This window comes from Dendrobates tinctorius, unplaced genomic scaffold (genome assembly GCF_039654945.1).
Source record: "Dendrobates tinctorius isolate UK_male_01 unplaced genomic scaffold, ASM3965494v1 ptg000145l, whole genome shotgun sequence".
Lineage (NCBI taxonomy): Eukaryota > Metazoa > Chordata > Amphibia > Anura > Dendrobatidae > Dendrobates > Dendrobates tinctorius.
In genome coordinates, this window is record NW_027361812.1 from 19,275,556 (window position 1) to 19,303,419 (window position 27,864).

At 42.9% G+C, this 27,864-nt stretch overlaps 1 protein-coding gene across 1 annotated transcript in view; it reads right to left on the reverse strand.

The window, feature by feature from the left end:
• The window catches only part of ITGA5 (integrin subunit alpha 5), a 139,595-nt gene that overhangs the window by 20,042 nt on the left and 91,689 nt on the right, over positions 1 to 27,864 (reverse strand). Inside the window, exons 8-20 of the mRNA XM_073546277.1 lie at positions 24,478 to 24,522; positions 24,341 to 24,384; positions 23,831 to 23,887; positions 23,561 to 23,613; positions 22,852 to 23,057; positions 22,070 to 22,261; positions 21,773 to 21,818; positions 18,601 to 18,708; positions 16,507 to 16,562; positions 16,266 to 16,420; positions 14,317 to 14,454; positions 12,023 to 12,087; positions 2,391 to 2,538 (exon numbers count right to left, since the gene is read on the reverse strand). Coding sequence (XP_073402378.1) covers positions 2,391 to 2,538; positions 12,023 to 12,087; positions 14,317 to 14,454; positions 16,266 to 16,420; positions 16,507 to 16,562; positions 18,601 to 18,708; positions 21,773 to 21,818; positions 22,070 to 22,261; positions 22,852 to 23,057; positions 23,561 to 23,613; positions 23,831 to 23,887; positions 24,341 to 24,384; positions 24,478 to 24,522 — 1,313 coding nt within the window. The remainder of the gene's footprint in view (positions 1 to 2,390; positions 2,539 to 12,022; positions 12,088 to 14,316; positions 14,455 to 16,265; positions 16,421 to 16,506; positions 16,563 to 18,600; positions 18,709 to 21,772; positions 21,819 to 22,069; positions 22,262 to 22,851; positions 23,058 to 23,560; positions 23,614 to 23,830; positions 23,888 to 24,340; positions 24,385 to 24,477; positions 24,523 to 27,864) is intronic.

Genomic DNA, 27,864 nt, shown 5'->3' on the forward strand with positions numbered 1-27,864 from the left:
AAAAAAAAAAAAAAGTTATAGCTAAAATTTGAGATTCAGGTTTCAGAACTGGTTTAAGGAAAGACACACAAATACAACATTACTAAAGCAGATAAAGTGAAAAAATGTAGCCGCAGCCACATGGCACATGCAGTATCACAATTCAGTGAAGGGGGGAGGGAATAGCAGGGCTGTGGAGTCGGAGCTCATTTTGTGGAGTCTGAGTTGGAGTCGGTACAAAATGGTCCGACTCCTAAAATACATAATAAATTGGGTACAGTAGTTCAATGCAGAATGTGCTGAATATTTTTTCATAGGAATTTGGGAAAGTTATGAAATGTCCTATAAATGGCTGTTCTATTCCTGATCTAAGGCTACATTCACACAGCGTTTTTGCTGCGTTTTTTGAGGATATGTTTTTCAGCTGCAAAAGCAGATCAGGTTTTTAAAAAACCACATCACCTGAAAGGTTTTTGAGCTCATAGATAATGTTTTCAATAGCAAAAGCAGATTAGAAATCTGCTCTATCTATCCATTTATCCATATCTGTCTATCCATATCTTATCTGTACCAAAAAGAATGAAAGCCGCGTAGCACACAGACTAACACTCCTTTTTTTTTAGCACCAGTCAGGTACACCTCAGATGCCCAAAAGTACGCCCAGGACAGGCATTGCTCGTCTTCAGTAACACATCAACATCAATTGATAGTTGGAATAAATAGACTGCATTCACCACATCTTAATGTGCAGGCTTTATTTTCAAGTGTAGGGGTGTGCAGTATAAGGTTCTGCAGCAGCTGAGGTGTGCAGTATGAGATTCTGCGGAACAGTATGAGGTTCTGCCCCCCTAGTTTTGATCCTGGCTAAAACCGTTTCTTATAGATATGGCGAACCCTCAGGTAACCCTAAATGAAGGTCAATGGACACAGGTGGCTGAATTGAAGGAATTGCTTAATCACCTATTTACCATGACTAAAAAATTACAAGCTGAAGATTTAACTCCTGGCATTTTCATAAGGGAGTGGAAGAACTTGCTATTTTGCCTCTCCCAAAGAGGAGATTTAATCGCAGATGGCATTTCTGCTTCGATGAAATGGAGAGAGAGACACAGCTATTGGAAAATAAAATTTTTCTGGCAGCTGTTTATGACTGTGGACCCAAGTCATCGTATATTGCTTGATGATCAACAGCTTACTAAAAGGAAAAGAAGCTCTGAGTGAGGTAGCAGTTAGGATGAGTGGCCTACAGGAGGACTGCCAGGCGTAAGAGGACTCGGGTCCTGACAGTGCTACTGCTGCCATATCTTCATCCTCATCAGATGAGGAGTTTGACCTTGACAAGTATTTGGATGATATGGAGCAGGCAAAGCGTTTCTGCAAGGAAAAAGATTTCACTCCATCTCCTATAGCAAGCAGATTGACCATATTTCAGCAAAACGTTTCACTTGCTCTCAAAGAAAAAGAAAAATTCAACCGTTCATCAAGACTGACTGTGCATGAGGCAATTCCTTTATACTTGGAAATTGTTAGAGATGTTCCCATGTGGTTACAGTTTTGCCTCCAACCCAAGTTAGCGTAGAGAGGTTGTTCTCTGGCCTTAAAATTATTAGGTCAGATTTGAGGTCATTTATGACGGAGGAAATTCTATTTCCTAGAACAAATTCATAGACTGCACAAATGTTTAGTATGTTTTTGTTGAAAACTGTTTTTTCCCCACTTACGTAGTTTATTACATAGAGTGTGTGTGTGTATATATATATATATATATATATATATATATATATATATATATATATATATATATATATATATATATATATATATATTTTTTTTTTTTTTTTTTTTCTTCGATATTACATAGTGTATTACATATTTACAATTTATTATAGTTTTTTGTGTTCTAAAGTTGTATTCCAATAAAAATATATTATGTTCTATCTAAATGTCTTGATTATTGTATCAAAGATTATTAAATGTCTGATGTTCATATTGTACTACAATAAATTTTTCACTTAAATATAAGCGATATATGTTGGAGTCGGAGTCGTGGAGTCGGTGGAAGGGAAATTTAGGAGTCGGAGTCGCAGGTTTGGCTTACCGACTCCACAGCCCTGGGGAATAGAAAACTAAATTGACAGTGTTGGACTAACAGATCCAGAAATAATTTTTCATAAATTAAATAGAGGGGGGTGTCAATTTTTCACATAATGGAGTGGATTTCCAAAGGTTTTAAAGACATTAATAATAAATGTACAATCTGAGCTAGGAGTTAACTCGGAATTATGGCAGCGAGGTGTGACAAACATTCATTTAATAAATGAGACGTGAAGCATTATTAGTTTGACACCACTATGTGCCATTACACAATCACACGCTACACAGACAAAAGACCAAACACCGAGGAGTCTTACTTCATTTCTCAGAATGCCACTGTACTCCGCCTCTGGGGGCAAGATGACGTAGAGCTCGGCCTCATAAGCACCACCTTCACCATCATTTACTGCGTTAAACATTAACACCAAGGAGTTGTCGTCCCCAAGATACACAGATTTTCTATCGCTGCAACAATGAAGCATAAGATACTTGTAAGTGTAAATTACATAGCAAAGTCCATTCATTTATTCCAACAGAGAAAATGTGAGTCATAAGAACACAAGGCTGAAAACCAGGCAACACGAATGCAGGAAAACATGAGTTCTGCTTACACTTCAGAGCTTGAATCACTAGAAATTCTGAAAATCTACCACAAATCAGGATTTCAACAAGGGTGTAACAAACCACCATAAATGCCAATAGAAACATTTAAAAACATGATCCAACTTAACCCCTTAACGACCAAGCCATTTTGTAGGTTAAAGACCAGGCCTTAATTTTGAAATCGGACCACTGTCAATTTATGTGGCTATAACTCTGGAACGCTTCAACGTATCCCGCTGATTCTGAGATTGTTCTTTCGTGACATATTGTACTTCATGTTAATGGTAAAATTTCTTCGATATGACTGGCGTTTATTTATGAAAAAAATGGAAAAATGGCGAAAATTTTTAAAATTTTGCAATTTTCAAACTTCTAATTTTTATGCCCTTAAATCAGAGAGATATGTCACAAAAAATAGTTAACAAACCACCATGGTTACTTACCGGTAGCCGGTTTTTCCGGAACCCATGACAGCACCACATGAGAGAGGGATCCGCCCCGCCAGGACAGGAACCTACTGAGACATAAGGGGCGGCACCTTTCCCCCGCTTCAGTTGGGTTACAGAGCATTGAGAGGACTTCCCGGTTAGTTACATGTTTATCCAACACCACAACACTCAAAACACCCTACTAATTGGGCACACCATACAGTGAAAAAGGGGGGGAATGTACGGGTGCTGTCATGGGTTCCGGAAAAACCGGCTACCGGTAAGTAACCATGGTGGTTTTCCCTTCACCCATGACAGCACCACATGAGAGATTTTTGGAGACTTCGAAACACCTTAGGGAGGGACCACCGCTTGCAGCACCCTTCTACCAAAGGTTAAGTCAGCAGAGGAGGATAGATTTAATCTATAGTGCTTAAAGAAGGTTGAAGGTGAGGCCCAGGTAGCGGCCTTACAAATTTGTTCGATTGATACCTCTGCCTTTTCAGCCCAGGAGGTCGCCACGGCTCTGGTGGAATGAGCTTTGATGCCGTCAGGAATCGGGATACCACTAGCTGAATAGGCTACACTAATGGCTTCCCTGATCCATCTAGCAATAGTCCCTTTTGAAACCCCATAGCCTTTCCTGGCACCCTGAAAAGCTACGAATAGGGACTGTGACCTCCTCCACTGGCTAGTGGCAGATATATATTCTACAAGAGCTCTTTTAACATCCAGACTATGGAATTTTTCCTCCCCCAGATTTTTTGGATTTTCGCAAAAGGATGGAAGAACAATTTCCTGACCCCGATGGAAATCTGACACTACCTTGGGCAGATAACTGGGGTCTGTTCTTAACACTACCCTATCCTGAAAGACTTGCGTATAAGGAGGATTTACTGAGAGAGCCTGTAAGTCGCTTATCCTGCGGGCTGATGTGAGGGCTACTAACAGGATCGTTTTTAGGGTCAAAAACTTTAGGGGTAGCTGATGTAATGGCTCATACGGTTCTTTTGTAAGGGCTTCTAACACCAGGTTTAAATCCCAGGGGGCTATTCTAGGTATTGGAATAGGTCTAGCTCTATGGCAGGATTTAATAAATCTGGCTATCCACCTATCTGATGCCAGTTTGCAATTGTAGAGCGCCCCTAGTGCCGACACCTGAACCTTAAGTGTGTTTACTGCTAACCCCATCTGCAACCCAGATTGTAAGAACTCTAGGATGTCACTAATCGGAGGTTCTTTCCCTAACGGCTTACCCAAGAACTGTAGGAACTTATCCCATGTTCTGCCGTAGATGTTAGTAGTCACCGGTTTCCTGCTTTTTTGCAGAGTGGCCACCAGCCCAGGGGAGAACCCCCTATCTATTAAAAGCGACCTTTCAAATTCCACGCCGTCAGATGGAATCCTTTGACCTGAGCGTGTAATATTGGACCCTGAACTAGTAGGTCCGGGATTTCTGGCAGAACCCAAGGATCGGAGAGGGACATCTTCCGTAGCAGAGCGAACCAGGGCCTTTTTGGCCAAAATGGAGCTATTAGAATCACCCTGGCTTGATCGTTTCTGATTTTTCTTACCACAGTCGGGATCAGAGCTACTGGGGGGAACGCGTAAGCCAGTCTGAAGTTCCACTGGATGTGCAATGAGTCCACTGCCCATGGGTTTTCCCTTGGGTTTAGAGAGCAGAACCTTTCTGTTTGCCTGTTGTGCTTGTTTGCAAAGAGGTCTATCACCGGTTCCCCCCAAAGCTGAATTAACTTTTGAAAAATGGATCGGTTTAGTGCCCATTCTCCTTGCCTCAGGGTATTGCGACTCAGGAAATCTGCCTCTATGTTTTCTGCCCCTTTTATGTGTAGGGCTGTCACGGAGTGTAGGTGATCCTCTGCCCTGCTCAGAATGTTTGTTGCTGCTTCCATTAAGGAGTGTGATCTTGTCCCTCCTTGGTGGTTGATGTATGCCACTGCTACCTTGTTGTCTGACATGATGCGTACATCTTGACCCTGGAGTAGCGGAATGAAGTGGTTTAGGGCCTTGCCCACTGCCCACAGTTCTCTCAGGTTGGAGGATGCCTTCCTTTCTTGAGGTGTCCAGGAACCCTGACCTATGAGGCCCCTTAGGTGTGCCCCCCACCCCGAGGAGCTTGCATCTGTTAAAATTATATCTGTCGCCTGTCTGTCCCATGGTATTCCTAAGGTCAGATTTGTCTCGTTCAACCACCAGTTGAGAGAGTCTCTGGTTTTTAAGGAAAGCTCCAGCTTTCCTTCCAAACGCCCTCTTAGCGATCTTTGTGCTCTTAGTATCTCCCTCTGGAGTTGCCGGGTGTGAAACTGAGCCCACCTGACCGCCGGAATACAGGATGTTAGGGTACCTAGCAGGGACATTGCTTTTCTTAATGTCATACATGGTTGGTTTCGGCCTGCCAAGGCCAGATTTTGCACCTTCTCTATCTTGGACTCTGGGAGCAGACACTCTTGCCTTTCTGAGTCCAGTATAAATCCTAGGAAGGTCTGTTTCTTTAGGGGTTGTAATTTTGATTTTTTGAAATTGACTATCCACCCTAACTCTTGCAAGGTGTTGATCACCTGAGTCAGCTGTGCTGTACAGTGGTCCTCTGAACTGCCCACTATAAGAAAATCGTCCAGGTATGGTATTATGACCGTATCGTGAATCCGGAGAAAGGCTGTCACTTCCGCTATGACCTTGGTGAAGACCCTCGGGGCTATGGATATGCCAAACGGAAGAGCCCTGAACTGAAAGTGCCTTAGTGTGCCCTGAATATAAAGCGCTACCCTCAGGTATTTCTGGTAATCTGGATGGATAGGGATGTGGTAATACGCATCCTTTAAATCGACTACGGCCATGAAGCAATCTTGATGTAGCAGCTTCACTGCCGTAGTTACTGATTCCATCTTGAAGGTCGGGTTCTTTATCCATAGATTGAGGCGTCTGAGATTTATGATTGTCCTGAACGACTGATCCGGTTTTTTTATTAGGAAAAGGGGTGAATAAAACCCCTTTCCTTCCTGTAAGCGTGGCACCTCGGACAGTACCCGCTTGTCTATCAGGCTCAGGATTTCTGTTTCTAAGGCCAGTTGTTCTTCGGTCATCTTCCTGATAGGTGTGATGACGACCACGGATTTTGGCTGACGAATAAAGGGGATTTTCAGGCCTTCTTTTAGGATGCTCAGAATCCAGGTGTTGGAGGAGATCTTTTCCCAGGCCTGGAAAAAGAGTGCCAATCTCGCTCCTACTGGAATACTGGCGTCACTGTGGTGACTTTTTGGAGGTGGAGGTGCCTCCACCAAACATAAACCCTGATTCTTTCTTCTTTTTATCCTCCCATCTTCTCCTGTCAGCGGGAGGACGTCCTCTATTGAATCTTCCCCTCCGAAAGGGCTGTCTCCTCTGATCCATAGGGAATCTGGGGAAGCCTTTTTTCTTATCGCCTGCTTTCTCCAGAATATCGTCCAAGTTTTTGCCGAACAGGAGTCGGCCATCGCAGGGGAGAGAGCACAATTTGGTCTTGGACTGAAGGTCACCCGGACAGCCTTTAAGCCATAACGCGCGTCTAGCAGCATTTGATAGTGACGCTGCTCTGGCTGTTAATCGCATAGAGTCCGCCGAGGTATCTGCCAGAAAAGCCGCTGCCCCGTGCAAGAGATACATGTCTGATAAGATCTTCTCTCTTGGGACCCTTGACGCCAGCTTCTCTTCTAACTGCTGCAGCCAGATCATGAGGGAGCGTGCCGTGCAGGTGCCCGCTATCGCCGGCTTAAGACCTCCTGCTGTTGCTTCCCATGCGTGCCTCAAATATGAGTCCGCTTTTTTGTCTAGCGGGTCTCTAAGAACCCCTGCGTCTTCCAAGGGCAGGGCCGACCTTTTGGAAGACCTGGACACCGCTGCATCTATTTTTGGGACTTTGTCCCATATTTCCGTATCCTTGTATTCAAAGGGGTATCGCCTCTTAGAAGCGGATGGAAGGGCCCCCGATTTTTCAGGCTTTTTCCACTCCTTCTCAATAAGCGCCTGGATTTTCGCGTTTACTGGGAAGGTTCGTTTTTTCCTCTCCTGAAGCCCCCCAAACATGACGTCCTCTAGGGTTTTGGCCGCCCTTTCTTCCTGTAGGCCCATTGTGGTTCTAATGGCCTTTAGGAGGGCATCTGTATCTTCTACAGGGAAACATGGCTTACCCCCTGTGTCACTATCTGAGGAGTCTGAGGAGGATGATTTTTCCGCCTGAGATGATACTGATGCGGAATCTGAGGGGGAACTAGGGAAATCCTTCCTGCTTTTTTTCCCTTTTTTCAATAAGGACTTAATTGAGCCTTCCATTTCTGACCTGAGGGCAGATATTAGATTGGCTGCGAAACTAGGCGCTTCCTCCGCCATAGTTCGCTGAATGCACGAAGCACAGAGATCTTTTTGCCAGTCTCTTGCTAGGGGAGATTTACATATAGCACAATCCCTATTGTTCTTCTTGCTTCCTGCTTTTCTGGGCCTTTCCGGATTTGGAGGCTGCGTCGGAGCACCTGACCCGCGCTCTTTGGACCTTGAGGAGTGCCCCGACCTGCGGCTGGGGCGACTGCTGCTTGAATGGCTTCCATGCTTTCTGCCAGAGGGCTGTGAGGGAGGCAGGGACGCTGAACGTTCCTGCTCGGACTCCATCTTGCACCGCCGATCTACCGCTGTCTTCCCCTTTAAATCTGCATGCCTCCGCCTGGTGAGCGTCTTCCTCCCCTCCCCCCTGCGACCGCCGGCCCAGCGCTTCAGAAAGCCGGCCGGCGTCGCACCCGGCGCCATTACACCGTCGCCTTCTGCTGACGTCAGCCGGCGCACCCAGCATTCCAAGCGCCGCTGACGTCAGCGGCCGGAAGACGCCAGCGTCTCTCCCCTGCCACGGGTATCGAGATGCGGCGTGTGCGAGGGGAGGGCGGCGCGGTGGGGGCTTCCCGGAACCACCGGGATCCCATCCACGCCCGCACGAACCCGGAGCCCCAGGGACCCCGGGGACTGCGCTTCCAGGACCCGACGGCCGGCGCTACAGGTAAGCTACCTGTTCTTCCCGCGCCGGGACGGGCCTGGGTCTTCTTTCTCTTCGCCCATGACAGGCACCGCCACAGTGGGATTCCTTCCAGGACAGGAACCCAACTGAAGCGGGGGAAAGGTGCCGCCCCTTATGTCTCAGTAGGTTCCTGTCCTGGCGGGGCGGATCCCTCTCTCATGTGGTGCTGTCATGGGTGAAGGGAAAATAACATTTCCCACATGTCTACTTTACATCAGCACAATTTTGGAACCAAATTTTTTTTTTCTTAGGAAGTTATAAGGGTTAGAAGTTGACCAGCGATTTCTCATTCTTCCAACAAAATTTACAAAACCATTTTTTTTTTAGGGACCACCTCACATTTGAAGTGAGTTTGGGGGGGGGGGGGGGTCAATATAACAGAAAATACCCAAAAGTGACACCATTCTAAAACTGCACCCCTCAAGGTGTTCAAAACCACATTCAAGAAGTTTATTAACTGTTTAGGTACTTCAAAAGAATTGAAGCAATGTGGATGGAAAAGAAATGAACATTTAACTTTTTTCCCCAAAAAATTTTTATTTGGACACAGTTTTTTTTATTTTGTCAAGGGTATCAGGAGAAAATGAACCACAATATTGGTTGTGCAATTTCTCCTGAGTACACCGATACCCCATGTGTGGAGGAAGACCACTCTTCAGGCGCACGGCAGTGCTCAGAAGGGAAGGAGCATCATTTGAGATTTTGAATGTCAAATTGGCTGGAATCGAGAGCGGATGCCATGTCGCGTTTGGAGAGCCCCTGATGTACCTAAACAGTGGAAACCCCCCCTCAAGTGACCCCATTTTGGAAACTAGACCCCCCAAGGAACTTATCTAAATGTGTGTTGAGCACTTTGAACCCCCAAGGGCTACACAAGGTTATAACGTAGAGCCGTAAAATTAAAAAAAATTATATTTTTTCCACAAAAATGATCTTCAATGAGCTATAGTTTTTCCATATTTCGGCTGACAGTCATGTGCGGGCTTGATTTTAGCGGGAAGAGCTGACGTTTTTATTGGTACCATTTTCGGGCACAAAACGTTTTTTGATCGCTTTCTACTCTGATTTTTCTGTTCATTTTTTGAATGAACAAAAACCAGCAATTTTAGGAATGCTTTCCCCCCCCCCTCCTCCGTTCCACATGTGGTAAAATTAGTATGGCAGCTTTATTCTTCGGGTCACTACGATTACAGCGATACCACATTTATGGTTTTTTTTTTGTTTTTTTTTTTGTTTTTTTAAACACAATAAAAACTTTTATAGAAAAAATATTTTTGCATCACTTTATTCTGCGAGCTATAACTTTTTATTTTTTTGCTGATGGAGCTGTATGGCAGCTCGTTTTTTTGTGGGACAAGATGACGTTTTCAGCGGTACCATGTTTATTGATATTCGTCTTTTTGATCGCGTGTTATTGCACTTTTTCCAAGCGGTATGATGATACTGCTTGGAAAAAGTATAATTTGCTACTTTGTGTTTTTTTACGGCGTTCACTGAACGGGTTAACTAGAGTGATACTTTTATAGATGGGATTTTTACGAACACGGCGATACCAAGCGTGTATTTTTTTGTTTATTTTATTTATTTTTTTACATAAAAATGTGTAATTTTTAGGGGATTTTTTAGGGAATTTTTTATATTTTTTAATAATTTTTGTAACTTTTTTTAAAAAAAATGTTTGTTTTTTTACCTTGTCCCTTTAGGTATAATACATTACAATGCTCCAGCATTGTAATGCATTATACCAATGCTGAGAGCTGCTGACACAATGCTGTGAGCATGATCTCACCAGCTCTCCGTAGGTAAATGACTCGTAGGTTGTCATGACACCTCCGGGTCATCATGGCACAGGTCGGGCCCCGCGATTACATTGCAAGGACGCCGACCTGAGGCAGAGGGAGCCCCCTACCCTCTGCCTCCCCCTCTGAACGCTGCTATCACGCTCAATCGCAGCAGTGAGGGGGTTAACAGCCAGGGGCAGTGGGGGCTCCGCTCCTAGCTGTCAGTGCAGGAGGCTCAGCCACTGCAGCGCTGGGCTCCTACACTGATCAGGCAAGGAGAAGCTCAAATTTCAGCTTCTCCTGCTGATCACTGCTGTGTTTGGTCTGTCAGATTGACCGACCAATCACAGCGCTGTGGGTGCAGGACGGAGTGCAAGGGTCCCTGCCCCCCTTCCTGTGCTTCTCAGCTGTCGGCACTGAACTGAAACTGCGTGTTTACACGCAGTGACAGTTCAAAGGCAGGATGTGCAGAGTCTGCTATGGTGCTGAAAGTTACCTCCTGCCATGACGGACTGTGCACGTCCATAGACATTAAGGGGTTAAAGGGAATCGGTCACCTACTTTGACAGGCTATTTAAATGAGGTCTGTCCGGTCCGATGGGCGGTTTCTCTGATCTTTGCCGCCTCCCCATCCTTGGCCGCCATCCGCAGTTTTTTCATGAATAGGAGTAGGTGTATCCGCCATCTTTCACGCGTGCGCTAAGCATTCTTTGCTCATGCACGCGCAGTATGCTTTGCCCAACTGCGGGCAAAGCCCAAAAGCCTGGCTGCGCATGCACCGGTTAACTAAGCCTCGGAAGTATTTTGCCGTGTTCTGGGGTCTAGTTAACCGGCACATGCGCAGTAAGGATTTTCAGCTTTGCCCGCAGTTGGGCAATGCATAATGCGGTGCGTGAGCCAAGAATGCTTAGCGCACACGCGAAAGATGGTGGACTCCTACTCCATGAAAAAACTGCGGACAGCGGCCAAGGATGGGGAGGCAGCAAAGATCGGAAACACCGCCCATCGGATCGGACAAACCTCATTTAAATAGCCCGCCAAAAGTAGGTGACAGATTCCCTTTAAATTAGAGCAGTCACGTCCACAGTGATGACTATAGTGGTGGACCTCCTTTTGCTGCTGGTCCCCACAGTTAACACTATGCCCAATACCCCAGTAGTATGGAAATACATGGACTCTTCTCCCCCCCCCCCAAAAAAAAAAAAAAAAAAAAAAAAAAAAAGCTCAAAACAGGATCAACTTTGATCACCTACAAATTGTACAATATACTTATACATACCTACACAAATTGGCATCACTGGCACCTAAACTCTAAAAGCTCATGCAGACATCCATGGGCCTTTGTCCTATCATGGACTGCAATGCACACACTGACCGGGCGTCTCCCGACCGGAGTGCGACAGTCTCACAGAAATATATGAAGCTGTCATACTCTGATCGGGAAAGCCTCAGCCAGTCTATGTATAGTGGTCCATCATGGCACAGAAATCCACAGTTGACTGCATAAGCACTTGGTGTGAGAAGTGTAATCTCTCAATTATTCATTTGTACAATTTATGGCTATAATAAAAAAAAAAGTACTTAAAAGTTTTACATTTTAGTCCTGCCAATCAAACTATCCAAATTTTCATACATTGTTAATTGCAACCAACATATCAGCAATCTTAGATTGTAAGTTTGCAAGCAGGGCCCCTCACTCCTCTTAGTATGCGTTGAACTGTTATTCAGTAATGTTTTATTTTGTAACGCATGTAGGCAGAGACCTATCAATCCAGGGCAGAGGGTGAGAAGGCCCCGTGGACCTGCCCGCCTTTTAAAGTATGTTTCTCTACAACGCTGCAGCGTTTCAAAGTCAAACATACCCGGCTGAGATCATAGAATGTCAGAGTTGGAAGGGTCTTCTAAGGTCGTAATGTCCAACCCCCTCGCTCAATGCAGCAGCCGGTACCCAATACATGTGGCCATATATTGTGCAGCACATATAAGCTGTCAGATTCACTAACTTCCTAGATGGTGGAAAATTTCAGAAAAAAACATCTGCTCATTTTTAGAGACTGAAGAATGAACATCAGACCTACCTGGTAACATTGAGCTTCAAGTCTGGGACACAGATATTATTATCACAGTCCAGCTGAATCTGAGCCTGCCAAAGACAAAAACATCACGTGTTAAGTATATTTACACCTATGAAAAAGAACTAGCAGAATTTAAACTAAGTCCATTAAAATGATTTCCAATAAATTAATAATTTTGTAAAAATTTCTGATTATGACAGCAATAAGACTTTATGCATTACCTTGCAATTTCTGAGCAACTATAGTTAGGCCTAAACAATCGGAGGCAGATTAGTTGCTAAGAAAGTGTAGCCTGGCCAAGCATAATAAACTAGTAATACTGTTGTGGACTACCCATGAGAGACTGTTCCTTATTTGTTCCAAGTTATAATTCCCGTTCCTGCTGAAGTAAAAGCAACTGTTATCCCCAAGACCGGTGTATGTCATAATTCCTTCGGCTGCAGACACAAAGGAACGTTCGGCCTGGTCACTCATTACATGTGTTAACTTTTTTCCAAAATATATACACACTACAGATTTGTAGTCCTACATCCCAATCATCCTAATTCAGCAGGACAGGGATATTGAGGGGAGATTCACCACTGTCCCGGGAGGTCAGGACCCTGTACTAACTTTTGTTGGGTCTTTAAAAGGAACTGCCAGAAGAGAATGACGGTTCTAACCAAGTACAGGAGCTTGGTGCATCATGATGGTCCAATCATTTAAATACACCTTCTCACCTGCTTGTTTCCATCCATCTCTGCTCTTTTCTGGTTCTATGAAGGTAGAACTGTCAAAGAAGATGGAGGGTGGAGATAGAGAGAAAGCAAGCAGATGGCAAGGTGAATTAAAAGGACGGGCATCGCCATAATACACAGATTGCTTGTACTTGGTTTGAACAGTCATTCTGTGCTGACCTAATTTGTTTAAGGACACAGCTGAAGTTAGGACATGTTCCCGACTTTCCAGGACAGTGGGAAATCTCTCCTTAATTTTGAACTGTCCAGGTGAATTGGGCTCAGTTGGGATGTAGAACTTTAACTGAAGTCAGGACAATCTGTGCATCATAGCAATCTGCTGTGCTCTGTGCAACATTACATAATGCACAAAGTCTGTTTTCCTTAAAACCTAGTCTTCTCCAGGATTTGAACTCACACCCTCTATCATAGTAGGCAGGAGCTTAGCTGTGAGCCACAAGCTGTATTGCCGAGAATACAAGAACCTTCTGTGACTGCAGTTAAGGCTGCTACCAACCATGCTAGAGCGAGATTGAATCTAGGGAGGGAGGACCAGACTTTATCCCAGGGATAGATCTAAAGATTTAGGCCGGTTTCACATTTGCGCTTCAGGGCGCAGCGACAGCCTGCGCACGGCCGCCGCTATGCCCCGCCCCCTGCCGCGCCTCCTGTTGCAATTTGGTTGCGCTCGGCGCACAGTCAAAAGGACGCAGGCGCCGCCAAACGCATACTGCGCACGGCCTGCGTCCTCAGTGATAAAGATAGGTGACGCTTGACGCATGCAGCGTCATGCGCCCGGAGGCGGAGCTACCGGAGGAGGCGTGGCAGGGGGTGGGGCTTAGCGGTGGCCGTGCGCAGGCTGTCGCTGCGCCCTGAAGCGCAAATGTGAAACCGGCCTTACATATATATTTTAATCTCCAGATTTATTAGTCACTTGACCATCTGCTCACATCAGCAATTTCAGGGATTCATGACAGTGTGCGCACTACACGCTTGTTTGGGCTTGCTTTTTGTTGTAAAAATGGTAGTTTTGAATGAAACCACCCAATTTCTCATACAATCTACTGCAAAATAGTAGGATGAAATGCTTAAAGAAAAAAGTAATTTTGCCATGATTGGGTTTCATTTTTACAGAATTAAAACATTTTTAGTATTTTATATATATGTGGCTAGGGGAGAATGAAGTGGTAAATAGATGTGGCCTAAAAAGTTCCCACATAATCGGTCCCCATTTTACTTCTAAAAAAAAAAGTTGGAAGGTATAATGTAGTGTCCCCACTTTAAGGCTATGTTTAAATATCATTGTTCGGCGTAAGCAACGGGAAAACTTTATATGCACACTTCAATATTATCTTTAAGCCACTATTAAGCCACCCAACCCAAAAGAACGTAATTTTGCCCTTATTTGTATTTTTTTTTCTAAGTTGTGCTGTAAAGGTTTTGCACTTGCATACCTTGACAGGGAATAAGGGACTATTCCTGACATGCACGAGATACAAGAGCCTAATATGTTTTATGAAAAGTTACATAACATGAGCAGATTAGTATCCAGCAACAAGAATAATTGCTCCATCACCTAACCTTCTGCTCTATATGGTTCTTAGTCCGGTAGTTGAAAATTGGCAGCAGTCCATGTGCATCAGTTGGAGCCTGCGCATCCAAGGAGAAGTTCAGAGAGATGAAAATTGGAGAAAGCTTGTCCCGAAACTCAGACTCGTTCTAAAAAAAAAAAAAAAAAAAGTATAATGTATAAATGTAAAAAACACAATCTAATATAACAGTAAAACCCCTACGCTTCAACCTTCCACAGATTTTGGCTCCATCCATCTACCTTGGGCTTTTACCATAACAAACATGTAGAACTGAACAGCTGTCCACATGCTGACAGATCAGAATCTTCGCTAGTTCAAAGCAGTTACCGCTTGGTCTGCAGCCATATTTATGGATCTTGGATTTGCTTTTCTTTTGCATTCCTCACATAAATCATTTAAAGACCAATAAAAAAAATATTACATGTTTCAGGTTCAGGAAATCTCCATGCCAGTTAAGCACTATGGTGATCCTAAGGATAATAATCGACACATATCTTCAGAAAAATAAGAGGAAAGCTTAGCAACACAATTTGGGAGTTTTGGAAACAAAGTTCCAGAATGGAGATGCATATAAAATTGGAACCTGTACTTCTGGTTTCAAGCAACCTTTAAAATTTTTCTGCAAATCAACATTATACTTTAATCTTGTTAACGAGTTAGGTGGGACTTTGGGAGGTTTCTCAGTATGGTGACCGTCCCTCCTTTCCATATCCAAATTGAAAATTTGGACATCATGGTTGGAAGAATAGAAGGAACAAGCCGAAGATGAGGAGCCCGATGGCTTGATGCAATCAAAATACTGGCGGAGAAGACCCTGGTGGACCTATCTAGGCTTGCACAAGATCAATTTTCCTACAGAGCGTTAATCCATCAAGTTGCCATGGCTGGAGATTATTGTTGAAGGCCTTCAACAATAATTAAGAAATTGCATAGTCAAATCACCTGGTACACTGCTGCGGCAGATCATGCATATTTATAGCACTTTTTCACTTTACAAAAATGCCACTGGTCTATGACTTCTGTATTGAGAGCGTTCCCAAGTCACAGACTGAACCTTTGCTACAGACTAGAAGAACACAGTGCTGACAGAGCAGGGGTGAGCAACTAGGACTTCAAAAATTGTTCTCAATAGGAGTTCCATTTTTAAAAGGATTATAACATGGGCTAGCCATTCTTAAATGTGTTTAAAACGAGGGACTAGAACACTTGCCCAGTGCACGAATCGTTACGGTTGTCTACATATTTGTCAAGTTTTCAATTTAGACTGGATGGTCACATCAATATTCTGTGGTCCTATATCAAAAAGCAGCCTTTTGTGGACAGGTCTAATTTTTAAAGCAATCACCTACAGTATATCAATGACTTGTATAAAATGCATATGACCAAGTCATTAAAAAATAATATTCTGCAGCACATAAACGTTATTCGATTTACAGTTTCAAAATGGTTCTAATGCGGAACAGGACAATCATAACTACCATAAAAGTAGGCAATTAACATTGTTACCATGTGGACCCTGCCATCGCACCTGTTATTTAGTTTTGTACAGGTTTTTTTTAATCCAATTCATGTGCTCACCTGTTTTGTTATTGGTTTTCTGCTTTGCGGGAAAAGTTAAAAGATTCCAGATGTTTAATTCACCAGTTGCAAATTTGAAAAAAAAAAAAAAAAAAAAATTGCAAAAACTAGGGGCAAAGCCACTCCAGTCCTCCACTCACCTGCTGCATTTCAGAGAGATTATATAATATATATATATATATATATATATATATATATATATATATATATATATATATATATATATATATATATCCCAAAAATGCAGCCAGAAACGGACGAAATTTCACTGATAATTCTCATCTCCTAGTTACAAAGCTAGTCATCGGAGCTTCTTGTACAACCATAGAATAAGTGAGAGCAGTAGAAAGATATACATACCTTAAGGTAGATTTTCATTTCACTACACTGTTCCTGGCCTCCATTGTGCAGTAGAACACTTTGTGTCAGATGGGGCAGGCCGGATTTTAAAAACAGCATTCTCTTCACGGCTCCTCTCTGCTTCATGGAGTCCAGCTGCAACTCTACATTAATTCCTGGAAGGTATCCACAACCCAAGAAATCAAGCATTGCTCAGGACAGAATTATGCTAGGCCGAGTACAGTCAACTGTCCATACTCACCGATTGTATTCGGTACATGCTTTCCTGAAGCGTTCAGACAGAAACTGAGGTTTACACTGCAAGGAATAGAAACATGAAACAATCCAGATGTTAGAAGTGAACATGAATGCATCAAGTAGTAAAATGTACCCGGAGCATTTTTGTGCAGGCAATTAAACTCAACACACTTCCATTTGTTTCTATAGTATAAGATGAGTCTGGCATAAACCCAAATGAGTAAAATGGGTCCTGAGTCAATTAGTTTAGGCTTTGTAAGAACACATTTGCGTATAGGTTATGCAGAGAGCCTCATGCGGATATGTGGAGCTTCATAAAGTTGGCTGTTCTTCTAGTAAAAGTTACTGTAAAGCCAATACCGAGGATTCAGTTTTTAAACGGGTTTTCCAGGCATACTCTTGGCACTTGTACGTGGAGAGACATCCCAGTCAGTTTCCCAAGGTATTGGTTTAATGCCAAGCAAGTCTTATGCTGCAACCCTCAGCTGTCAGCATTAGCAAGGCTGGTTATTAAGAACAGAGTGGGGGTCGCCTTGCTGTTTTTTGAATTATTAAAATTAAACCGGCATTGGGTCCCCCCCCTTTTTTGACAACCAGCCTTGCTAAAGCCAACACCTGGGAGCTGGTATTCTTAGACTGGTAAGGGGTTATGGATATCAGCCCACCATCCTAAAAATAGCAACCTGCAGCCACCCAGTAAAGGGGCATCTATTAGATGCACCAATTTCGGTGCTTTGCCCAGCTCTTCCCATTTGCCCAGTGGCATGTGGGGTTGATGTCACCTTTGTATTGTCTGGTGACATCAAGCCCACGGGTTAGTAATTGAGAGGCACCCAGTGCCGTGGAACAGAGCGAACAGTACCGCTGACTCCCAGGAACCGATACGTGTCATACAGATGCAGCACATGGGTGACATACATATGCCACAAGTATGACACACACGTACACATCTGACACACTTTCCCGGTATCAGAAATATCAGGACGGGTGTAGCGGGTATGTGCCCACTGCACACAGGATTTCTCCTTTGTAGAGTAAATGCTGTGAAATGTGTGACAAATCCACATTTTCCATAGCAAAAAGGTGAAATCCGCAGGAATAATCTACAGCGGAGTTTTCCTGCAGCAAGTCGATTAACCTTTGGAAAATCACATCCACAATGCTGGCACCGAAAACGCAGAGGAAATATGGCATGCATCTGATCACTGCACATATACTTTGTGCATAGGACTCGAACTACTGGGATCTCAGAAATTTGGCAGGTAGCACCGAGTAACAAGAAAGAAGAATTACTGAAAACCCACCTAATAAAATGTTCATCTATTGGAGACTTTAATAGACATCAACTAAATGTCATCAGCTGCATAGAGGTTAAGCAGATGTTTTCTAGACCCCTCCACAATTGTGCATTCATTGAGTCCTAAGGCACGCTGCCAAGCTTCCCCCCACCCCCATTACCTAGCAACAACCAAAACCGCTGTGTTCTAAAAATACAGATTTCAACCATATAAGCAAATGACATAATCAAGAGCCGCTTGTAGACAGATAACGGTGACTCTATAACCCATCAGATGGAAAGCGGAACCAATACTATGAGACACCAACTCAAAGTTAACCATGAACACATGGTCAGCGGTCAAAGAAAGGTTATAGCCTGATCAAAAACAGATTTATTTATTTTAAAACAGCTAATGAATGGAGGACTAACAAGGATCTGCACAATTCTTACACAAAATAAAGCGCAACCGCAAAATACGCCAAAGCATTTAATTCTCCAATACACCGTAATATATTACAATGTTGGGAACTAGAAAGCCACTTTCCAATCACATACTGCACACAACCTATGTAATCAGAGCACATACAGACAATTCTTGGAAATCTAAAATGCAATAGTCAAGGAGACCAAAAAGGGGGTCCCTAGAAACGAGCAGCGATAACAAAAACAAATACCAACACCCAACAGTAGCTTACTCCACGTTATCCTAACAGAAAATCTGCCAATACACTTCTAAATCTGGTCTCAGATATTACGATTTCTAAAATATGAGGTGTGTAAAAAAAAAAAAAAAAAAAAAAACAAACACTGAAGACTCACCAAGACACAGGGATGTTTGTGCCCTCCATCATACAGGTCTTCTCTTCAGGGTTAATCATTGCTGAGGAAATGGACAAAGATGCGCTAGCATGGACGATAGGACGTCCCCTAAAAAAAAAAAAAACAAAGGATGATTACTATAAATTTGTTGGCACAATGTTTCCACTTCTGTCCGTAGTGCTCAGCCTTTCACAATTCTTTAAAAAGTAGTTTATCATTATTTAAAATTTGAAAGCAGAGACCTAATTATAGCTGGAGCAGAGGACATGGGGTTTCTAAGGTTGAGAAGTGCCATAGCAGTATTTTTTGGGGGGAGGAAATATCTGCTACATAGGTTCCCCTTCAGCAGCAATCGAGTTACGTATGGTAGCAGTCATCAGGAAATTAGACCCCAACTAAAGGCATGTTTTGTGAAGGCCCTTTAAAACTTCCGAGATAGATTGCTCTTCTATTTGCAATCTAAATTTAATCACAAGTACAATGGGTGGACACTGCACTTCCAGCTCTCATGACTGTCCTTATTTCCCCACCCACAGTCAGACCACACCTTTACAAGTCACTTTTTTCTTGCCCAATCCAAGAACAATCACAGACGACAAATCATTGCTTAGGGTCGTCACATAAGACGAGGCGGCGCACATACATTAAAAGGGGTTTTCCCATGAACAAAGTTTTAATCAATAGATCTTGGAATAAAAATGTCACAATTGGATGTATTTAAATAAAATGTCCCCCCTGTGCTGAGATAATCTTATAAATGTGCCCCTGCTGTGTTCTGTGTAATGGCTGTGTCTGACCATACAGTGACATGGTCTGATCATACCACAGCTCCTGGTTAAGGAGGACACAAAAGAGTATACAGACAGGACAGTGTGGGATCACAGCTGATTCTGTGAGGTAAAACATTGCTTAAAAACAAGCAGGGAAAGGTTTTACCTCACAAAAACAATCAGCCATGATCCAGTGCTGTAATGTCTGTATACTCTTATATTACTGTATCTCAGCACAATAATTTTTTTTTTTAACAAATCCAATTCTTGAACTTCTGTTTATTCCAAGTTCTTGATGACTATGTTGGAGCTGACCTAATAATCTGCACATGCACCACACCCTCTGATGAGAGGACCCCTGGCAATGAAATAAATGCGTGCTCAGAATCTCAGGTGGAGGAAGAGAATTTGGACCTGTGTGTTGAAGACTGAAGGCGATGTTTATTGTTAAGAAACAAACAAAAAAAAAAAATAATCTTGCAAATTTTCACACTGGAGCTTTTTAGTTTCATACTTTTCTTTCAGAAAGAAATTTCACCACTAGTCAGCAGAGGCTGAATTACAATGAAAGGTAACACCTATGTACAGCATATCACCTATTGTGATTGTGTTCTCACAACCGACCCCCTTCTCCTCCCATATTAATGACCTTTGCACAGGCTCATTAGATGCTTTTGGATCGCCCGCCAGGGCAGTGGGGTTACTCAGTACCGGGCCGGTGTCTCAGAGGGATGTGTCACGGGGGCGGTGACCCGGTCCGTGGCCCCGGGCATCCATGCAAAAAGGGGTGAAACGTGGCTGGATAAAGTTTATAGGTGGATGATACGTGACGCCACCTGTGGTGCTCGGCAATGAAGGGGTTAAGCCGACGCTGCAGGCAGATCCTCTGGGACAGATGGTATAAGACAGCAAGATGTAAGGGCTCCCCACAGGTAGAGCTGTAGTCCCAGGGCAGTAGTAATAGGTGTTGAGGAAGAGGGTGCAGTGTTAGGCACAGAGATGTAGCAGTGCTGAAGGGGTTGCAGGAAGAAGGCAATGACACAACAGGGTGCAGTTTCCTTTACTTTGTAAGTGCAGTCCAGGATTCGTATTACAGATGGAACAGGAGTTGATTAGCCTGGAAGCAACTTAGGAATCTCTCTATGGAGATGGGTTGTGTAGTCTCCTTTCTAGTGCTTATCTGAGGTACATGCAGTACTGAGTTACACTGAAGTCCCCCTTGCTTGCTCTCTTTAGAACTCCACTCGTATGGCAGACAGCTGTAGCCTCCTTTTTCTGACTCACACAAGTTGCTGCTGTGCCTCCGAGTCTTAGCTGGGAACAGAGCATTTACAGCCTCTTGTTCCTCCGGGTTTTGCTGCAGGACCATCAGCATTCATACAACCTTGGATACCGGACTCCGGACCATGCGCTACAGCTAGAAGTGAGCCTGAATTCTGCTCAGTCCTCCAGCTCCTCTCTCCCATGTCCACACTTTTCCCTTTCCACAGAACAGAACTAACTTCCCTTTCCTGGCCCCAGAGAGCAGCTCCTCCCCCAGTTTGGTTCAGAGCTCCCTCTGCTGGCCTGGAGTGGGAACTGAGTTGTGTGCTGGATTTACCTGATAGAGAGATCCTTTCATTGCTACCAAGCATGACATCCATCACACTCCCTAGGAGGAAGGTAATGCCACTGTGGCAACCATACTCCTGGGGGTTGCCACACTTTCATACAAGAGATACGGTTCAGGGTCTGACTATTGTGGGTATATACACATGTTGTTTCCTGAAGCAGTAGACAGATAGTCCAAATAAAAAAAAAAAAGCCACTCTGGCCAGTGTGAAAATTGTAAGATTTCTATATAATTTTTTTCTTCTTAAAAACAGATTTTCATATGCTAAAAAGTCAAAATTAACACTATAACCAGATTTAAATAATTCTAGATCATTTTCTGATGATGGCTTTCGATTGAACCCATGTCACAAGTTTCTTACAGCTCCATGTAGCTGCCAAAAATCTGTTGCCAAACTGGGAGATTGGGGAAAGCTTTCCTGATTGGATTCTGTCCTGTTCAATCTCATCCTTGATGATATAGGGCTCCTTAATAGATGCATAAAAAAAAAAAAACCTTGTGCACAACATACCTATGTAGATGTGGTTACACTATTTTTTACATCATTATGGAAGCAAAAACTTTACAAAATTAGCAGAAATGTAGCCATTGTACAACTCTGCCCATTAAAAAAAAGACTAAAAATACAAATTACCAGTGTAAAGTGAACCAATGCTATCTAGCTATATTTAACTGGAAAAGAGAACAAGCAAAATTTTGCCATCTAGTACTTTTATCCAAACAAATTGAAACCCAGACATGTTTCTTATCCTTAATCTATAAAATGGAAATTAAGCAACAATTCACTTACCGGTAAACCAAAGCCTTGTCAACACCAAAGGCACCCACTATAAGGTCTAGAGAAAAAAAAATGAATATTGCTTTACACGGTGGAAGGATCTGTTCTGTTATCAGAAATTTTTAAGTCTATAATATAGACAGGAGATCTGTTAATGTGAAGTAGATGGCAATTTTAAACATTTTTGACTAAAAGGGAAGGTTCACAATCACAGTATGGACATTAATTCATCCATATTAATTTAGCTTCTTATACTGAAGAACGTGACAGGAAGACAAAAAAAAAAAAAAAAAGTTTTGCACACAGTACCTGGGTAGCCATTGCCATCAAGATCTTTTCCTCCTCTGATGGAGAATCCAAAGAAAGAAGGAGCCAGAGAGGAGCCCCACATTCCTTCCAATACTTGAGACGGTTTAGGACTTAGTCCCTTCGAGTTACCATTGAAGATGAACACCATTCCGTTTTTATCTTTACCATCAAAGGGAGCACCAATGGCAATATCTGGAAAAGAGGGAAAAAAAATGCTCTCATCAGTCTCATTATGCCGAGAGTTTTAGTTTTGAAATGACCTGAAGAGGTGCAGGGTGAGGATTATTTGTGTTTGCAATTAAGACATCTTGTTTATATAGGATTATTAGTTAAGTATGCTACCATATGGTAGCAAAATACTGATATCATCCATAATACCGCATAAGCGTCTAGACATTTTTAAATATCATAGTCCAATCATGCCCATGTGCACACGCTGCGGATTTGGCCGCTGCGGACCCACAGCAGTTTCTGCTGCGGTGTACAGTACCATGATTCCCTATGGGAATCAAAAACCGCAGTGCAGACGGTGCGGAATTTTCCGCGCGGATTATCTGCGGTTTTCAATCCGCAGAAAGAATTGACATGTCAATTCTTTCTGCGGATTCTGCTGCGGTTTACCATCTCCTCTATTGAGGAGATGAAAAACCGCAGGGCAAAATCACAGAGCAATCCGTAGGTCTTTTGACCTGCGGATTTTACAAAATCCGCAGCGTGTGCACACAGCCTTAGAAAGGGATTTACGTAAATGATCAATTGGATATCATAGTGTGCACATTTACCATTGAAGCCATCTTGGTCCAAGTCTCCTAAAACGGCAATGGAAATGCCAAAACGACCATATTCCTGCAGTCCGGTCAAGACCAGGGACGGGATATTGGACATATTGTAACCCTGCAGATACAAATACACACGACCCACTTCTTGAGTTCGTCCATCATGAGTTTTCTCCATGAATAATGGGGCTCCAATAAGTAGGTCATCCAGTCTGCAAAAATACAAGGGAGTCAAGCAATGCAGCGAGTGTAAAGGATAAGGCCGGGTGCACACGATCCGGAAGTGACAGATTTGGACGCCGGGCCTTTTCGCTGCGTCCAAAGCGCTGCCGTCTATTGAACTTTGGTGAATCCACATGAGTTCACTGAACTGTGCTGATTCATCCCGTCCAATAATTTCTACGGGTGAAATTTCTGTTGTGGAGACAAGAGAATTAGGCATGCTGCGTTATGGAGAGACGCGTCACATGTCCGTCTCTGCGGGTGAGCCTCGGGCATCTCTGAACGCATAGTGGCCATGGGATTTCTTGAAATGCCATCCATTATGCTGTAACATCTGGACGCTGCAGGTTGGACGCTGCACAAGTACGCAGCATCCAATCCGCTCGCTGCGATTACTGATCATCTGCACATAATACTTTACATGCATTGGAAAAGTTATTGGAAACACTAGGAAAAAGATTATATAGAAATATATTATTTCGGTCTAACTTACCCATCACCATTTACATCAGTGGCAGCCAATGAATAGCCAAAGTACGTGGCCATCTACGGAGAAAAAAGCAGGAGTTAATATTTTGATGTACAGCTGTGTACTGTAATCACTAAACCAGAGCAATACAAGAGGTTTACTCCTTCTTAAGCCATAGTTGTATTCTTGGATCTTTATTTTTTAAAGGGCCTTGGAAAGCCTAACATTTTAATTAATGTGTCCTTTTAAATGACTTTTTAAATTAAAACATGCCTGCATTTCACAATCACATACCTGCTCTCCTGAGAAATTATAAAGGGACTTTAGATTAGTCCCATTCAGAATGGTAACCTTCAAAAAAGACAAAAAAAAAGCACTTCTCAGTAAGTCTCAAAATACAAATAACCGCTGAAAAGTGAACCAAAGCGATTGCGCAACATTTAACTGGAAAAGATGACAGGCAATATTTTGCAATCTGACATTTTTGCAGTTTGCCACTTCTTGTTTTTAAGAGGATGGTTAAAGTAACAAATCTAAAAATTTAATTGTAACATTTCATAATATCTTTTTAGAGTCAGGATATATTGGGTCTCCATACAGCACTATTACAGAAATATTCTCCCAGTAAACCACTACTCAGGGAGAACCACCTATAGCGACACGCTCAGTTGAATACCGCATTGCAATTTTTTTCTGTATGGCTATATACATGAGCTCCAAAGGGGGGGAAGCAAAACCTTATATACATGACTAACATAGCACCATGAATTTTATGAACTATATAATTTAAACTAGATTTCTTACATATCCATAAGTATTGTTTCCTTTGGGAACTGCAACCACAAAATCTATTTGGATGGGAAAAATTAAGCATATTAGAAAACGATCACCAAGGTGACTACATGGTTACAAGGGAAGCAAAATATATATTTTAAACTCACCTTCAGTATCATCCCCACTAAATTCACCGACTGTTACAGAATATCCTAAAAAGAAAAAACCAAGTGTGTAAATTTTAAACCATTCAAAACAACATATGGCACATAGTTCACATTAGATCTAGTTTTTTTTGCTGCCACATCTGAGAGCAGCGTAATGTAAGAAAAAAAAAAAAAGGGGGACCCGGAATCCAGTGATGTATCACTTAGTTCACTGGGTGCAGCAGTGATGACAGAGTTCTAAGGTCCCGTTCACACATGGGTATAAAATCAGTACCAGAAAAAAAAAAAAAAAAATTTAGTACTGGCGTCAGTGTGCCATCAGTGATTTTCTGGCATGGATTAGGAATGAATGAAATTACAAAGCTTCTCCTATTCTTTGCAATGTTAAACACGTACAGCATTTGGACAACACATGGATGCCATCTGTGTGCTGTATGTGTTTATAATGGACCCATTGACTTGTATTGGCCCTAGTCATCCGTGCTGCCAGAAAAGAAAAGAAAAAAAAAAAAAAAAAAAAAGATCAGACATGTCTCCTTGTTGTTTGCAAGCACACATGTGAACGTCTCCATAGGTAAAATGGGCACAAGTGGTATACGTGGAGGAAAAAAACAAAAACAAATGTGACACATACTGGAACAGGTACATGTGAAGGGGGCTTTAGATATAGGATGAAGCAGAGCTGAGAAAGCTGATCCCACGGTACATAGTTTATTGACCGTGAGCTGTGTTGGAATATGTTTGGTGCAACAAATCCATTCCTGTCTATGAGTGTTTAGTTACTAGATTTGTATGCTGTTCATAAAGTTAGAACAAAAAAAAAAACAAAAAAAAACTCCCAGAGGCTGACACAGGGAGAGCATGTGACTATTTCCTGTTTTTCTGTGTCTGTGTATGAGAGAAGCAGCCTGCTATAGATGCTGCACAGATAGATACACACAAATGTTGTATTCCTGATCTATTAAGCTTATCATATATTGTTCCGGTTTGTTCCTGAATAAAGAAGCTCTTGTCACACGCTTGGAGAGGATCCTGAATAATCCACTGCCAACAAGCTGATTATTAAAGGAAGGGGCATGGTCAGACACCTGCTTGCTTGCCAGCTAGTCACAACAATAATAATATCCTGGTGATAAAACATTCATTGTAATTAAAAAGCAGCACGCAGCCTGACAAGTGACACATCGTTGAATTCTGTGTTTTAACACCTACCTCATGGTGTCCTGAGATAACATAGCAAAAACCTGTTGACAGACTCCCTTTAAGTTGGCCAAACATTAACGTGTAGAGAGGCACTTCAACCCTTTCCAACAGATGACGTTGGGGGGAGGAGAGGATTGGGAAGTTTTAACGCAGATTACATGTTGCCCAGAAGCTTAATAAGCCCCCAATAGAAGTCTATTAGCTCATAATGTAGTCAGGAGGCATCAGATTTCATTTGGAACTCCTTAGTTAACGTTGAATTGGAGGCCATATTTTCTAAATACCCTGTCAAGAATCAATGTTTCCATGGTAGAATCTAGAACACTGTGCCCATTGGCAGCACAGTACAGCAGCACTGTGTACGGCTCTGCTGTGAGCAGGCGGTCTAAATGTCATCGGAACCAAAAACTTCTTAACACAATACAAAAAAAACAAACAACTTAAATAGTCACCACAATTAAAAAAAAATACACACACGTGAGAATTAACCTATGCCTAGCATTTGTTACGAACTTTAGAACGAGAATCCGATTTCTGTAGCCCAGTGACTGAGTGGACCTTCCTGCCACCAAACACTGCAGACACACTTCTCCAATTATCTACACATTTCTATGCAACACTCGCCATAGATCATCAAGTACTCCAGAACGAAAGCCTACTGTGTGCCACCATTGTTGACCATGCACCAGCAGAATAGGGGGGATTTGCTTTCCAGCCTTTCACTGTTAATAGTCCGCTTGTTCTGAAGCCTTTCAGGTTCGGTGCACATCAAGTGCCAATTGTTAGCTATGACACCACCCGGGGAGAGAGCTACAGATCACAAGGGACTGTGCCATTCTAAAAGTGTAATTGATGAGGTCCTTCACAATATTTGACAGACTGAAGGTTTATAGAAGGAGAAATATTGTGTTGCTATGTAGCATATATCCAGGGAATGCTGGCCAAAGGTATTCTGTAGTTAGGAAAGGATATTGTATTGGGATGAGAACTCCAAGCCTTCTATCTTCACATGCAGGATCAGACAGAAAGAAAACTATTACATATTTGGGATCTGAGCTAGGCCCACCTAGAATTCGAATGTAGGGTTTTAAGCTATAAATACATTGATAAATCCAGCATTGCAAGTTTGGGTGTCTGTACATACATCTCAACATGACTGGTTTGGGCTTTATTCATACTCAAAGGTGCATGATGATCAGCCTGCCATAAAGAGTACAATGCAAGCTATGGCCCTGCCTTATGCAACTGGATGCCTATAAAGCTCTATGGTCTGCCATAGGCAGTGGACGTCTATGGGCACTTTGACATTATACATAAACATAGCAGGAATAGACACCTAGAGACACAATGTTGTATTAAAGGACAACATGATCGCTGCTATAGCCTGCCTGTAGATCGGGCAGCATGTATCAGACACTGGCCGTATGAGTTCAGCCATGTGTATGTGATGCAAATGCAGCAGCTTATCAGAGTAAAACAGACTTTAAAAGCCCTGGCCGCTGACCTGGAGTGACCGGTCTCTCCATATACACACAGGCAGGAAGAGACCTGTCACTCCAGGGCAATGGGAGAATCCGCCGGTAAGGCCTGTTTCACACTTCCGTTTTTTGTGTCAGTTAAAATCTGCCAAAATGGCGGAAAGCGGATCCGTTGTTAACTGACGTGAATGGATGCAACCGGACCGTTTTGTTGATGGATCCGCCGAAAGAAGAATTTTAAAGGAACCGCTGCCCGGGGAGAGGGGAGAATTTTTTCTGTCCGCCAGAAATGATTTCAGGGTTAAATTTCCTCCTGACTTCATTCCTCCGGGCATGCGCACTATAAAAATGCGGATCCTGCAGCACAAAAAAAATGTTACATTTTCCGTCCAGGCATCTCGGCGGACGCAAAAAAAATTAACGGATCCGCAAAAAAACGGATCCAACGGATGGCCATCCGTCAAGATCCGCCGGTAATGCAAATCAATGGGGGGAAAAAAACGGATCCGCCAAAAAAAATGGCGGATCGTTTTTTTTTGCAAAAACAGCGGATTTTGACTGATGGTCAAAAACGGAAGTGTGAAACAGGCCTAACCCTCCTGTCCAACTAGTCACCCAGTGGCTTTTAAAGTATGTTTATGTCTGAAATGCTGCAGGGTTTGAGTCAAACTTATATGGCTGAAATCATGCAGACAGTGTCCGATAC